The 15605-nt window shown below is 29.4% G+C and overlaps 2 protein-coding genes across 3 annotated transcripts; both read right to left on the bottom strand.

Annotated features, from left to right (window-relative positions):
- Positions 1-233: 233 nt before the first annotated feature.
- Positions 234-4047, bottom strand: LOC114183308 (phosphatidylinositol/phosphatidylcholine transfer protein SFH4-like). Of its 2 annotated transcripts, none has more exons than XM_028070281.1 (7): positions 3942-4047; positions 2840-3220; positions 2137-2309; positions 1906-2001; positions 1380-1632; positions 938-1150; positions 234-769 (listed from the first exon to the last, which is right to left on the bottom strand). In XM_028070281.1, the coding sequence occupies exons 2-7, from the start codon at positions 3134-3136 to the stop codon at positions 413-415; spliced, it is 1389 nt and encodes a 462-aa protein (XP_027926082.1). In that variant the 5' UTR covers positions 3137-3220; positions 3942-4047; the 3' UTR covers positions 234-412. The 2 variants fall into 2 exon arrangements, with proteins under 2 accessions (XP_027926082.1, XP_027926081.1); XM_028070280.1 differs by having other exon boundaries at positions 938-1158; positions 1376-1632; positions 3942-4046.
- A 1555-nt stretch (positions 4048-5602) lies between these two features.
- On the bottom strand, positions 5603-9713 carry LOC114185294 (ubiquitin-conjugating enzyme E2 7). The gene is made up of 6 exons (XM_028072949.1): positions 9529-9713; positions 9308-9410; positions 8627-8724; positions 8461-8561; positions 7443-7520; positions 5603-5893 (listed from the first exon to the last, which is right to left on the bottom strand). Exons 1-6 carry the CDS (start codon positions 9569-9571, stop codon positions 5816-5818), a joined length of 501 nt encoding a protein of 166 aa, XP_027928750.1. The 5' UTR covers positions 9572-9713; the 3' UTR covers positions 5603-5815.
- Between the last annotated feature and the right edge of the window lie 5892 nt (positions 9714-15605).

Consider the following 15605-nt stretch of genomic DNA (forward strand, 5'->3'; position numbering starts at 1 on the left):
GAATATAAACCTTACTGCAATACGCTAAAAAAAATTGTTTTGATTAGTTCTTCCATAAAGCTTACTTGAAGAAGCAAAAACAGATCTATAAAATATAAAAGGTCATAACCCCTTTTATATGCCCAAATATAAATTACCTTAACATCTCAACAAATATTTTAGAGTTAAGCAATGTACTAATCATATGCAATTTTCACCAGTGGAATGACGTGATTTTGTTTGTTACACGACAATTAATAAAATCAAAAAGAGAAACTATAGTGCAAGTGATAGTATGCTGCAGAATCTGCAATAGTATGCTGTTCCTGTTTGGAAATGGATTATGCCGCCCTCTAAAAATATTTACTCTTCAAGGGATGCAAACTACATTTGGCATGCCTTTAATTATCAGGGCAGGTGAAGATTACTGGATTCAAAATTCAAATACTACAGCACCAAGGGCTACAAAAGCCCAAAATATAAGAATACCTATGATAGCAGCTCTCAACAACTGATTATATTGACCATAAAAGCCACCTTCTAATTCATTGGAAGGACGCAACATTGGAGGAGCCTCATTGTCACTGTCACTGGTGTCCTCCACCCTGTCTCTCCTGCTGGTCCCAGCCACGTAAGGTTGCAGCATATCCTGTTGGTCAATGGTAGAGCATTTCATGCAAGTGCAGCAGCCTCCAAGATATGAAGGCAGTGTTGGCAGATAGTCAGCAAGAACTTTCTGGTACATTTCCCCTTCTATTTTCAACTTGTTTCTAGTAGCAGGCTTCAAATCCTGACTCAGATGCACGGATTATTTTGTTTAGAAAATTGCATTTTATGTTATAGATCTAATGCTTTGGTTATTACTTACTATTATCTAGGTTGGTGTGTTACAATCCAATGATAAATGAAATGCACTTTCCTAATGATTTTGGCTGAATAAACAGAAAGGAGAACTTACCTGAATAAAAGACTGGGCAATAACACGAACACTGGCTGGCAGTTGTATGACAAACATGCAACCAAGACGATTGGGAAAGTGGTCTCGCAAAAGGGAAGAACAAGATCTCATCATTTGCATGGGAATTCTCACTGGAGATAAACCATCACAATCCACCAACACTGTAATTTGAGGGTTGTCTGCATCAATCAAGTGCAAGACTCCATATTCTACCTGTGATACTGAAATAACTATTAATCAAATGTAAAAAAAAAAAAAAAAAAAAAAAAAAAAAAAAAAAACTATAGAACACGAAAAGTACTACGTCAAGAAACAAGACTGACTGAAGCTCCGTCGAGAAAGGGAGAGCGAAGAAATAATTGTCTCGATTCACAAAAGCAAACATGTGAGGAAATTGACAAGAAAAATAAATACGACATTTAAGAAAGAATAACTTACTTACTGCCTGAGCAAATCGAGGTCTATCTTCCGATGGCAAAGTATTGCAGGCTAACCCAAGCCTTACAATTAGGCAAGGTCTGCGCTCCACGTCACACCCATGCCAACACACCAACTTTGTCCACATTTTCTGTTCTTCCTCAGAAAGAATTCTGTAAGTCTCTCGCCATCGTATGGTCTTCTTTATTGAAGTAAGAAAGCTAGAAAAATCATTATTAGAAGCTGCATAAAATCTCCTAAGCTCGTCATCATTGATTCTGCATAAACACCCACTAAATCACGGTCTGTTGTAACAGGAGAACAAATAAATATGGCTGTGGATATGCTATTGCTATCTGAACCGGAAGTACCTGACTCTGATTTTTGTACCAGCTTAGCATTTGAAAAATATTTTAATATAAAAATGCGTTCAAAATTCAGTAGGTGATGTGATAAATTCAAATGTTACACAAAATCTCAGCAAATCCAATTCCATGAAGAGACAAAGGCAATTCTGAATAAATTATTAATGCACAGGAACCATAAAATACCTTTCAGGTAAACTAAGTCCTTGATTTTCAAGCTCTTGATTGAGTTGAGTCAACCACTTCTCAGATTCTAAATTATTAGGATTTATCAAACGCTGGCTGCAAAATGCAAGAATTGAGGAAGCTTAAACGTAGAGAAAAATTATCAAGATCGTAAAAAACCCACAATGAATCTCAAGTTTCTCCTGAAGGAAAATCTAGCAGCATTATATTCAGTAGATAGTTTTCATATACCTTATATTCAAATCAACCTGTAAAGGAGATAATTCAGAGTATACTGTTGCGTCTTCTGAACTACAATTTGACTTTCTATCACTACATTTTGATTTATCAGATAACAACATTGCAATTGACTGATCAGAAAACAATGTTGCAATTGAAAGGGCTAGCAACGGTCTTGATAGGACCTGACAGAAGAGAGATTTATTAGCTATCTGCTTTCATGATTATAGCTAAACTAGGTACATTTGGAAAATATAAAGTACATGGTACAAACATTAACGGGAGAAGTTTTCAATCAATTTGATCCTCAACCAAGATGATAAAAGGGAGCACGGGAAGTATAGTAGTATTTTCATCAATATTATTCAAACATCAATAATATCTTCATTCGCTTCTTCATTAAATAGGTAAAATGGAAAGACATATTGGCCTTTCCCTTTTCACTCTCACCAATTTCTAAGACATCACAAAGATTTTCCCAACTAACACATTTTTCAGGTCAGTATGGTACATGCATCCTGAGATATAGCGGAGAAAATTTGGTATATTGGTGTAGATCGATATGAAATAAACGTTCCTAAATTTTTTAATGGTGATACCTAACCGTCTGTAATTGAAAATGACTTTTAAGAAATATTGTGCTATGTCCAGTAAAATGTTCACAAATTTATTCAGATAAACTTTGATAAAAAGTTCACAAATTTATATAACGAACCTGCATGTTGTCAACCAAAGCCTTGAAGGGTGCCCACCTCTGAATACATTTAAAAGGTGGATAACACAAGATTTGAAGAGCCTGAAGGCCTCGCCATACACATGGACATCTTCTCTTGGAGAACCTCCTTATGATCTCTAAAGCAGCAACTTTAAGTAAGAAAATTGTGATACGACCCACAACACTTCTTCCAAAGCGGCCACGGAGCAGCAAAGTGAGATATTCATGGTTTCTCTTAACAAAACTTTTAGGATGAAATTCAATTAGCAGATTTCTGTATGCTCTATTCTCAGTCATGACACTGCCAGATCTATGGGTCCTGCTGCTCAGTCAGAATAACCCACCGGGTCTCCTATGTAAACTGATAGCAGCCAAGTTTATCTGGTACAACAAATGAATCGTTTAACATACAAGAATCAATACGAAATGAAAATGTCTTCTGTATGTATCATGGATTAATCTAATAAAAAAAAATATTTCGAAGCCCACATATTGGCTGTGGAAGTAACTAAATAACAACTTCAACAATAATAACCACCAGTAAGCGATTAAAAAAATTTCCAGACAGCAAATATTTAAACACCAAATACTTGTTGTTTATATTAACTCATTACGACTTACTTTAGTGTTCATAGTAGCTTGTAATCAATATCTGGAGGAGACGGTTCTCCTAAGTGAACAATTAATTCCTAAAATCTAAGCAAATCCAACACATGAAAAGAGTATGCGAAGCAGAAATGTTTTACTTCTATTTAGTCCGATTACAGTACGTACAACAGGTACACCATCTTCCAAAGAGTTAATACAGTGATCAAAAGAAGAGAGAATACCGTTACCAACAACTTCTTTCAATCTATACGATGTGCAAGAATCAAGAGTAAGGTAAACCATTCTATTATACCCGCAAGATAACAATGATGCTAATATCTTATGCAATTCAAACAATATCAGAAAATTAAAATTAGGAGCAAAACCAGTGGAATACAAAATCAGCACTTCCCCCAAACATTATCAAACTCTACTGGGACCAAGTGCACTAAATTTATAGGAATAAATTGAAGCGGTAACACAGCATATAATGAAATAAGTTGCAAAACTTGACCTGAGATAGAATTGCAGGTTGAGAGCATCCATGGTTCTGGATCAGTCTTCCTTGGTCACCTAAAGTCAATGAACCCAGAGAAGGAAGGTTTAGAAATGGAGGGACCTTAACAGGTTTTTTAATTTTTTTTTTTTTTGGCAATTGGGCCTCATTGTCACTTCATAATTTCTTCATGAATTGTTAGAAGATTCTAAGGCTACTCCTTCCTGCACTTCTATAATTTCTTCCTGCAGTTTCATACACTTTAAAATTTCAATTTTACCCTCTAGTTTAGGATAGAATTTTATTACAGTATTTCAACTATTATTTATGATAACAAACTATATATTGTTCTTGATAGTTGCTAGAAAAACGACCAAAATAATTAAGTCCATTTCTTGAATAATAGTTTATTATCGATATAGAAAGCATGTGAAAAATCATTAAATAATCAATTATTGCAAGTTCAAATATTTTCTCAATAATAAGCTTCTTAAGATAACTAGCCATATTATTCTTCAACCAATCAAATGATGCTTGATCAATTTTTAAAAATTATCTTCAAGAAGTGCTCAAGTATCAACTAAATACATCAAACTCAATAAATATACTTAGGATATAAAATAACTAATGTAATGAAAATCAAACAACACCCATTTGACCACATATTGCATCATCAAGACAATTATTTTTAATTATTTAAAAATTCTATAATTAAGAAATTAAAAAGATATTTCAAGTGAATAAATTATATTAAGTTGAAGAGTGATATAAAAGGATGGTAGCGAAAAGAAGTTGACATTTGTGGACCCTGGAAAGCTAGAGTTGGTTTCAAGTCACAAAGTGTAAAGTGATGTTAAGGATGGAGAAAGGTTTTTTTTGTAGATGCTAAGTATAACAATTCTTCAAGTTAACAGAAAATTATAAAAATACAAATTTTTGAAACTAATTACATAAAGTCAAGCAGAAAAACTAACGTAAATTAAAAAACTTCATAATTGTTGTCTTTTTCCTTGATTTAGTTCACTTGCTACAGGACAAAAGAAAAAAAAAAGATAAAAAAGGTTACATAAAATTAAAATTGTTTTCGCCAAAATTTCCTAAGGTAGCAAAATTATAAGAAGAATAATGCAAATTTTGCGAGCTGCAAAACATAAAAAGAAAAAAGTAAAAAAGTAAGCCGTGAATGATGCGAGAATTTGCTTTTCTTTATAAGATCATTTAGAGCAATTACATAAATAAAAAATTTCCATGTTATACAATATAATATAATTAGTATTAGAAATTAATTTATTTAATCTACATGTTTGAGCTTGTACCAAATAATGTTAAAATATGGGGATCGTATTTGTTAGAGAATAAAAAATATTTAACGTTAAAAGTTTTAATAAGTCCAGAAAATAACATGGTTGCGTTCCACATATTATGAACATTATAATTTTGATATTTGCAGATTATTCATTATGTATGTATGTATGTGTGTGTTCGAAATTATAATGGAAAGTCGGAGCTATGAATTTTTTATAAAAGAATTATAGGTTTATCGAGTTGAACTTGAAAACGATTCTGGTAATTTTTGTTCAAATTTATGAAACAATAGTTATATAATAAACAGATACGAAGAATATAACAGAAAGGAATGAGAAAATTCAGAATGCAGGAGCAGGAACATCAACACTCAGATATTAAGCAGAAGGCAAAACTTGGCACCTAATTATAATTTGAACAATAAGGTCATGCAAATGAACAAACTAAATTTCTCATAAAACTAGTGACAAAGCACTTAGAATACAGTTTGTTTTTCCAAGACATGGCAGTCTCTACTCGATCCACAGTAACATGTGAACCAATGCATACATCAGTTCACAAAAGCAGAATGAGAATTCAGCTTTAAATCACAACATTTCTTGTGACTTCCGCACGCAACGGCTAACTTTTTTCTTGAATTCATCTCTCCTGTCTCTCCACTCTTTCTGCAACATAACATCATCACATCATCTTTAATTAATCACTAAAACATCTTAGCAACGGCAATATGTATTTCTAATGCCAAATTCTCAATTCAAAGTACTCAAACAAATGATACTGATGGGTAAGGGGAAAATTCAACTTTCTCAACCTTATATATGAGTCTTCTACCTTTTATATTACTTAATTTTCTCATTTCCAAAACCTTAAATAATAAGTTTATAGGTTTCCTATCTTATGTGTCGTTCAACTTTCTCATTTCTATCTAATATTCTTATTTTTATTCAATATGAGACTTATATTCACACCTAGATTCCCTAGGAATACCACATAATTAATTAGAAAATTAATATTACTGCATGCACATGTTAGTGAAAGGAATATCCAACTAACAGAAGAAATAAGAACGCATCCCCAATGTAGCAAAACAGGACACAGTATCCACACATCCACAACAGCTTACTAAAGCCACAACCCTTACAACTTACAACCTAGTAACATCAGACATAGATAATTCCAAATGCTTTTATTAAGTCAAACGAGACACATCAAGAAAGTCAATCAGGTACTAGTTTTCGTGTGTCAGACATAATGTCATAAGTGTGGCAGAGGGTAAATTAGTGCCAAAGGTCAAGAAGTCAAGGGCAGCCTAGTGGGTGTTCCCCACCACCTCCAGCATACCCTCACAAAAGTTAGTATCATGCCTAGTTATGCTACTTCTGAAGACATTGTTAATTTATACTAAGCAACAAGTTCCTGCAAAACATAATTTTACTAGTACAACATGTATAGCTACTAAACTGTACAAAATGATGGATTAATTATTTTGTATATTTAAATATTCTTCCAGGAATTTCTTCATAATATCCATAAATGTGAGGTAGGGATGGTGGAGCTATACGGTGCAGGTTTCAATACTTTCTTGTGGGACTGGTCCAGATTCACCTTTAAAGCTGATGGACCCATAGGGTATTGAATGTTATCTTGAAAGATGGGACAGGGTTGAGTTGAGAAAAGACCTACCCATACTGGCAATATTGCCAAGCCTGGTGAAATAATACTAAAAGAAGCACTCCTATGCTTCTTTTATTTGTTTCTGTGCTTCATAACTCTAATTACAAAAATTCCGGGTTTTGCTTAAATCAGCAATTTGAGTATGGCTACTTCCATCATAAGCCTAGTCCGAATTAAACCATCCCATTTATATTATTTTTCCACCGTATTTAATCACTCGTGAAATTCATCCATACTAAATATTGAAATTATCTCACTGTCATCTAATCGTTAATAGGAGAAGTATTACACAATGTTTTTAAATATCTGCAATCCCCCATCTCACCCTTCATACACACTAGCTGTCTGCTCAAGTACTACGGCCATAAGTCAGAATTTCTCCACCACACATTAAATACATAACCATGAGAAAATAATCGCTGAAATAATTAAAACAATTGTAAGTTTACCTTTTCTTCTCTAGGATGCAAATAGGTGCCAAAGTATAACTGAGGGAAACAATGCAGATATAAAATAAAATCAAAAAATGGTAAAACTTACCGCGGCTTCAACATTGGCAGGAGATTCATCATTAGGACTAGAAAGCATCGATATGATACTTAATACTATACTTTCTACCTGCGAGTTAGAATACATAATATTAATTCATAAGCAGGTTTTAAATATATTTACAAGTACTATGTCAAACCACCAGTCGTAGACCAGAAGTGGCATACATTTTGCAAGAAGCAAGAAAAACCTGCAAAATTATCAAGAAAACCTTGAAATTTTTAACACACCAAATTAGTAGTAGACTACCATTACAAGTGCATGGTATGGAGATCTCTATCCTAGGATTACAATGTAAACTACCATTAATGCAATGCTGACAGTACAAGACAATCACAATAGGATCTAATCTAGGTTATGCATATAAAGAGAACAGAGGAACCGCCATAAGATGAAGCCTAGTATATATAACTGAGACAGATAGTTCTTGCCACATACGAATGCATTATATCAGTGTTTTGGAGCGTTTAGAATGCTGTTCCCGTAAATTTTAATGTCAAGTTCTACCAAGTTACAGTTTGGCATCACAGTAGATAGAGATCACACAGCAGGTAGATACGCAGCTAAACATGCTATATATCTTACCAAAGGCGCACACAGAAGCAACTAACGTTAAACTACACTAATCTACAACATTAAGGACACTGAATTGCACTTATTAATACATATACTGTATGTCTATATCCATTCATGAAATGAAAAGATTGAAAATCTATCTTCTTTTATTTGTTAAGTATGTCTTGCGGCTAAAAATTTGATGGAATTACTACAGATTAAGCACATCATGCATATAGCCAAACAGCAGGAGGAATATTATACAACAAGTGCATCATATGATTATCAAACAAAAGCATGAGGAAGGAACACTAAACAACAACAATCTCACATTTCTAGCACCAAATAAATCAAAACCAGCAATTCAAAGCAAGTCACCAGTTCTGTATAAGGCACAGTTCTCATTATTAAAATAAATTAATTAATTAATTTATTGTTTTTTGTTTGTACATACTGTATGAACAGGTGTCCAGCGCTCACTTGCAAGCTCATAGCCATTCGGATCGTCACCAGGTGGGTGAAGAATTGATATGCAAACTCGGCCATCAGGATAAACTGCAATTTGAACATCTTTAAGTTTCATGCATTAAAAAAGCATGATAAAAATGAGTCAAACTAACCATTGGGATGCCATATCTCAGAGGTAAATTTCACTGATGGCGGACTATTTGGATAGTTTGGTGGAAAGCTCATGATGGCATTAAAAAATCCCCCCTCACTACACAAAAAAAAAAAAATTGACAAAACAAGAAAACATATTAGTGAGTAAAACAAAGAACACAAGTGCTATAAAAGACCATATAAACAAAATGAAACAATAACCAGACAAGATAATCCAATAAGGGAAAGTAAAGTATTGACTTAAATCATTTCTTGAAACAAATACAATCAAATGAACCCAGCCAAGAACAAACCAAATCAGGAAAGTGTCGTGGTCTGCAGAAACCGCAGCAAAAGTAAAAAGAAATATATATTATTTTCATCGAGCCAACGAACATCAACTATAATCTCGAGAATTAAAAAAAGCAACAAGAAGGGTCCATGCAAGAACCGCCTTAATGGATTGGATTCGTCACGAATAGGACAGAAAAAGAAAACTTCGAGAAAATTCTGAAGAACACCCCCGCCCAAATAAGCAATTAAAGAGGCGATCTTTAGGGGGAAACCCAAAACCCCAGAAAGCAGAAACAAAGAAATCATCACTACACAAGCAAAGCGAATCTAGAATCCGAAAAAAAACAACTGAAAATCGCAAAAAATTGTGTGAAAGAAAAGATTATCATTTACTAAACAGAGCTTACTAGAGAGTATCCGGAGGACCAATTACAGTGACGCTCCATTCAAAAATGTTGGTTTCGTCGACCAAACCCGCGGAAAATCCATCAACGGGGTTCTTGCAGAGATCTGCAAGCAAAAGAGAGATCGATCAGAAGGCCGCGGAGAATCCACGCAAATAAATCAAACAGGCAACGGAGGAAGGAAGAAGAAGGGATTGGGTGAGGGAGGACGCAGCGAAAGACACCTTTGAGCTGCTTCTGAAGGAGGAGGCTTGCTTGGGACGCCATCAACGAAAGGGAGGTGAGAAAGCGTTGAAGGGATGAGTTGCGTTGTGAGATTGAGAAGAAGAAAAAAAAAACAAGACAGAAGAGAAAACTTGAAAAGGTGAAAGAGAGTTGAATTGTATTTATAGTATGGTATTTCTGTAACGTAGATATGATAGATAGAAAAACCTTGTTATATATATATGTAGCGAGAGAAAGATAATAATTATATAAAAAAATAAAGAGACAAAAGAAAATAAAATGATTCCAATTTCCAACTCATATATCCATTAAAGGTGGTTTAGACTTCCCTCTTTTAAAATTATAATTAGTTTAATCTTGTAAACAAAATTATACTAAAAAGTAAGTGTTTATTACACCCACCAATATACTATTTCAATTTTTTTAAAATAAAAAATCGATAATGTTAATTCCAAATCCTAACATTGTAAAAGGTATAATTTGAAAATGTCATCTTCAAGTTTTCTAAATTAAAAAATAACATTATTGTCAATTTTATTAGTTAATGAAAAACATAAACAAATGTAGATTCCTACTTTTCCTATGAATTTATGTAAAAACAAACAAAATTTTCCTCATAATTTGACAACCTTTCATCGATTTACACCAACTAAGTACATATTTTTCACCGTATACGATTTGCGTAATTTTGAGATCGATGCACCTTGATCGAATAAAAAAATCAAATAAATATAATTGTTATAGTTATCAAACATCTTAATATACTTGATTTGTTTGATTTTAGATCATTTACTAAACCAGTTTACACTGATTCTTTTCAAAACTAGTTTTGAGGGTTCACAAAAGTCGAAATCCAATTGGACTGATTAGATCAATCAGTTTCTTAAACTCAAAAATATTTAATCAAATTAGCTGTTTGAAAACTGGTAAATATAAAATTCATAATAAATATATACTCTTATGTATTCAAATAAAATTATAATTTTAGATAACTACATTTTATACATGTTTTTACCTTTTAAAATCGGTATTAGTTTTAAAATATAATTAATAACATTATATTAAAAATAAATAAAAAATAATTGGCAGCCTGGAAATTTCGGAAGAAGAAGTAAAGGATAAGGTCAGAATAATAATGAGCTTATTGAAATAACAAAATATGCTTATTTATTGGACATTTAATATAATTAAAAAAAATTATAAGTTGATTGAGGAAGAAGTTGCTTTATGTACTCTCTTTCTTTGTTTCTTGATACACAGGTAAATGCTTTTGATGTTGCGTTTAAAAGTACATAATAGTGTCTTTAGGTAAAGTCTTGAGATTTAGGTTTAACAAAATAAGTACTTTGATCTGAACTGAAAAAAGAAACCATAATTTAAAATTCTCGATATTAAGAATAATTTTTTTTTTAATTTTAATTTAAGCTATAAAAAACTAAAATGAAAAAAAATTATAAAAATCTGAGTTTTACAAAATAACCTTTAAAACAAATAATGCAGAAATATTTTGAAAAAAAAAACATGACAAGATAAAATCTACTTAAGTAAAATAAGAATTATAGGAAGAGTGTGTGATAACTTTTGTGGAAGAGATACTTTAATTAGATTTGTGAATCTAACGTGGGACCGTTTTGTTTTTCATTGCTTAGAGGCACACCAAAATTAGTCTACTCATGATGCACTAAACTATTGGTGGAATAACAATAGACTATTATTACATTTATGAAGATATGTTTGGAGATGAAAACCAAACATGAAAGAGGAAATTTTTTAATAAAGATTTTTTTAATTGGAAAGAAAGTAAAAAAAATGTGATAAAATACTTTTCTAAAATATATTTCAAATGTTTGAAAAAATCTTTTTAATCAAGTTTGAAGTTTTTAGTTTTTAGTTTTTTGGTAAATACATTTATATTAAATATATATTAATTTAATGAATTCAGTAAATATATTGTTTAATTATTATTTCCTTCTAAAAAGTATTGTAATTCATAATTTTTTACTTCATTTAATCGATGACATTTTCTTTGGACAGAATTTGTCAATTTTATCAATTTTATGTCTATATGATAAGATTAAAGGTAAAGTATATTATACGAAATAAAAAAAAATAAAATTGTGAAATGATTGATTGAAATATTGTTCTATTTTTTTAATATTCTTTGTATTAATAATATTGTTGTTATCGATGATATTGGTAAGTTTCGTGCAAAAATATTTTAATATTTAATACATTTTTATTTTTGTGTTTATATTTGTTAACTTATGTTGTTTTTTTTAATTCATATTAATTTTGTTTGGTTTAACAATGGGGACTGTGTAAATTTAAAGTAAGGAGTAGTATGTTTTCGGGATATTATCAATGAGTCATGAGTAATTTATATAAGAGATCATGATATGATAATTAACTTAAAATTCAAAAAGAAGTTTATGAGTTTTTTTTTTATATATTTATCAACTTTTTCATTTTTATTTGATTTTGTATTTATACTTTGATGTATAACAATCTCCCTCACAAATATATGTTTCTTATATATTGATATACTTTTTCTTAAGTAAAAATATTTATAAATATGAATACTTTACTAAAAACTCATATTTTTGTTATCATTCACTATAACACGATATATTATAAAAAAAACTTTTGATAATAGGATTTATTCATCTTCTTTGTATTATATTATTTATTTGAGTCGGTCATCAGGATAAATTATCATTTTTTTACATTATTATTTATTCATTCAAAGGTTTGATATTGACGAACTAATGGAGCTTCTTTGTGTTTTTTTTTTCTATATACTATTCAACCTTTTCATTTTTTGACATTTTGACTTATAACACTTCTCTGAATTTTCCAAAACATTTGCATATGTAATTGTTGTTTAATTGCATAAATAATTTTGCCAATAAATTTTAGTTAGCTTAGATGTTAACTTTGAGTTGACTTCAGAAAAAGTTTAGGACAAACTTTCTCTCATTAATAAGTTTGTGTGAAAATTATATCTCATTTGAATTGAAAATGAGCCAAGTAAAATATGAATCATTTGTCATTGTGTGATATTTGAATTTGAAATACTAAAACTAGACATAAATAATGCAAATGAAACTAATTTGATGAAGTTTTTTTAATATGATTAAAGCATTTTTTTCCTGTTTAAAGTGTGACAAAATTGACTTACTCTTTTATTAATTTCATTATGTAACTAGCGATGGTAATAGGACGACGATGGTATTAGGACAACGATGATAATAAGACAACGAGAGTAGATATTTGAGTATCTTATCCATTCATCTATCCAAATTCTTAAAGTAAAATTTTATCCTCATCCTCTTATCTAATTGGTATAATATTATTGTCTTCATCCTCATTCACATGAATGATGATAAAATATATTTGTACTCGTCTATTTAATTTTTTGAATATTAATTAAATAATTAGTTTACAAAAATTTATAGTAAAACATCATATTATCAAATATTTGATGTCAAAAACATACATTTTTATTTTCCAATATCAAACACCAATAAATAAATTATAATTATAGAAACATCAAATAAGAATATCATGTAATAATTTGACAACAATAAAATAATTATAGAAAAAACTAAAAATGATGAATTATGTCTTAAATATAAATTACAGAATAAAGACCAAAGAAAAGTTAATATAAATTTTTAAATTATCCAATAAGTTAAACACATTTTAATAATTTAAAATGGATACAAATACTTGATTTTTGTTTTTAATTATAGTTAATCAATTGATTCAACTATTTGGATTTTAAATAAACCCGTGTATCTATTGTTTTGTAATTACAAATAGCTTTAGTCTTAAAAATTAACATTGAAGAAAATTTGATAATTATACATTGTTTTCTCACCGATTTTCATGATAGACGTTAAAATATTCAAAACCTTATAAAATATTCAAACTAATTTTGAAATTGAAAATAAAAGATTAGTTTAGAAGTTGATCTTCAAACTAAATTAACATTTAATACTTTATTAATTTTTTTCTACGGAAGATTAATTTTTAAAGTCCTTAGAAAATAAGTACTAAAATCAATATTTTTGAAAATAATTGGATCGAACTGTTATTTTCAATTTTACGTAGGGATCACAAACATAATTTTTTATAATAATAATAATAAGTGTTTTTATCATAAATTTGTCTATATGATTCCAGATAAATTAGTTTGATTTGTAGAGTTGGTGCAAGCTCTAATATGCTACAAGTCCATATGTAAGGATATTCAAATCAATAGAGTATTTTGTATTTTCATGAGTATAAAAATAAAGAATGAGTATTGTGTTAAATTAGTATTTATAGACTTTTGTGGGCATGTTAATATGAAAATAAATAGATAAATTTAAAATATAACAACGTATTAATATATTAGATTTAGTTTATTATAATGTGAATTTTATTTATATTATCATAAATATCATCTTATCTTAATTCAAGTATTAACATTTAATATAGATTTTATGTATATTGGATTGTTTTGATCGATTAATAATAATATTTTAGTTAGAGTATGTCAAAAAAATTAAAAAAATTGACAAGTGTGAAAAAAAGTAAAGTAAAAGTTCAAAAGGCATGCCAAACTAAAGGATAAGTATACCTCTATATCTTTACAAAAGTATATTTATGCTAAAATAACCCTCTTAATTTATGTTTACTTAATTGATAATTATACTAACTTTCTTATACCAGTCTTTAATTTATATTTACTTAGTTTGGTAATTATATTAATTTTCTTATTTTATATAATTGGATTTCTAGTAAGTATATAAAGTATATACCCCTAAAGTATTTATAAAACTCAAATATATATAGTTTAAAAAATTATAATATATTGTGTGTATTTTAATATATCATACACTATTTTATATGTTTATCTTATTCAAAATAATATTGCTAAGTTTATAATTCTCTGGACTATACTCTGCAAAATTGTAAAATCCTTGTAGTCAAATAGACTCAAAATTTGAAATATGATCACATTTTGACATTTTCTTTTAAAAAATTTACGCCTATGAAAGTAATAATAAAAACATAAATAAATACTATGAACCCAAATTAAAAGCATTGCACGAGACATGTCATTTAAAAAAAGAAAGTATATTTAGGTTCTATAAGTACAAAAACTCAAATAAAGTTAATTAGTATATTTTATATTTAGGTTTTCTGTTGTAATAAATTCAAGTAATTAATGATATTATAGAAAAAAATAGTGTGCTTAAAGTCTTCAGCTAGTTTTGAAGGCAAATGACAAAATTAGACCTGACTATTCATACACGGTCACTAAATTAGATCAAATAAAAGAAATTTGTTATTTATTTTACGCAGACCGATTTATAAATTAAATTAAATTAATATTATTAAAAAAATAAACAAATATTATGCACCATCTAAAATATATCTCAGTTGTTTTTTATATACTTTTTTTTTCTATGGTTAAACCTATACAATTAATCAAAGCCATTTCCATAGTTATATATTTCACAAGAACTTCAATAATTCTTAGACAATTTCTAAAGATCATATTAAGCTCAGACTTAATACCTGTTTCTTACCATTTATTCATTTATTTAGATTTGATCATTTATCTGCGCTAATTTTTTTATCAGACTTATTCTTTTTATCATTTATAGGGCTCCAAACAAAAAAATAAAATAAAATAAATACTGTACATTTCTTCTATTCAATTATAAACAAAAATACAAATAATGAAAAGTCATGTAATAATTCCTTGAGGAAGGATTGAGAAGAAAAAGATGATGATGTGAGCAGAACAAGTAGCATAATAAAAAATAGGCTCATGATATGTTTACATTCTATTTTTTGTTGTATACTTCCTTCTGACACTCCTAAAACAATTATTTTACTTTAACTTTTTTTATGAATTAAATATAATATTTTATTATTAAAAGGTTATAAAATAGAAATAAAAAAAATGAAAAGTGTCAAAAGATAATTTTTCTAAAAGAAAAAAAAAATATTGATGATATGAAGATAAAAGAAGGTTATGAAAAGTTGGGCCATAACTGAGCCATTGCCGAAAGTTTTTTTG

Source organism: Vigna unguiculata, chromosome 5, assembly GCF_004118075.2.
Source record: "Vigna unguiculata cultivar IT97K-499-35 chromosome 5, ASM411807v1, whole genome shotgun sequence".
Classification (NCBI taxonomy): Eukaryota; Viridiplantae; Streptophyta; class Magnoliopsida; order Fabales; family Fabaceae; genus Vigna; species Vigna unguiculata.

What these genes read in the sequence shown, in the direction of transcription:
- LOC114183308 (XM_028070280.1), bottom strand. Translation starts at nt 3,136, where the DNA reads ATGACTGAGAATAGAGCATACAGAAATCTGCTAATTGAATTTCATCCT. An exon ending in CAGGTTGATTTGAATATAAG is followed by an intron (nt 2,002 to 2,136) that starts GTATATGAAAAC and finishes TGCATTTTGCAG; the next exon opens with CCAGCGTTTGATAAATCCTA. An exon ending in GGACTTAGTTTACCTGAAAG is followed by an intron (nt 1,633 to 1,905) that starts GTATTTTATGGT and finishes GTGTTTATGCAG; the next exon opens with AATCAATGATGACGAGCTTA.
- LOC114185294 (XM_028072949.1), bottom strand. Translation starts at nt 9,571, where the DNA reads ATGGCGTCCCAAGCAAGCCTCCTCCTTCAGAAGCAGCTCAAAG. An exon ending in GCTGGACACCTGTTCATACA is followed by an intron (nt 7,521 to 8,460) that starts GTATGTACAAAC and finishes TCTAACTCGCAG; the next exon opens with GTAGAAAGTATAGTATTAAG. An exon ending in CTGCCAATGTTGAAGCCGCG is followed by an intron (nt 5,894 to 7,442) that starts GTAAGTTTTACC and finishes GTTATGTTGCAG; the next exon opens with AAAGAGTGGAGAGACAGGAG.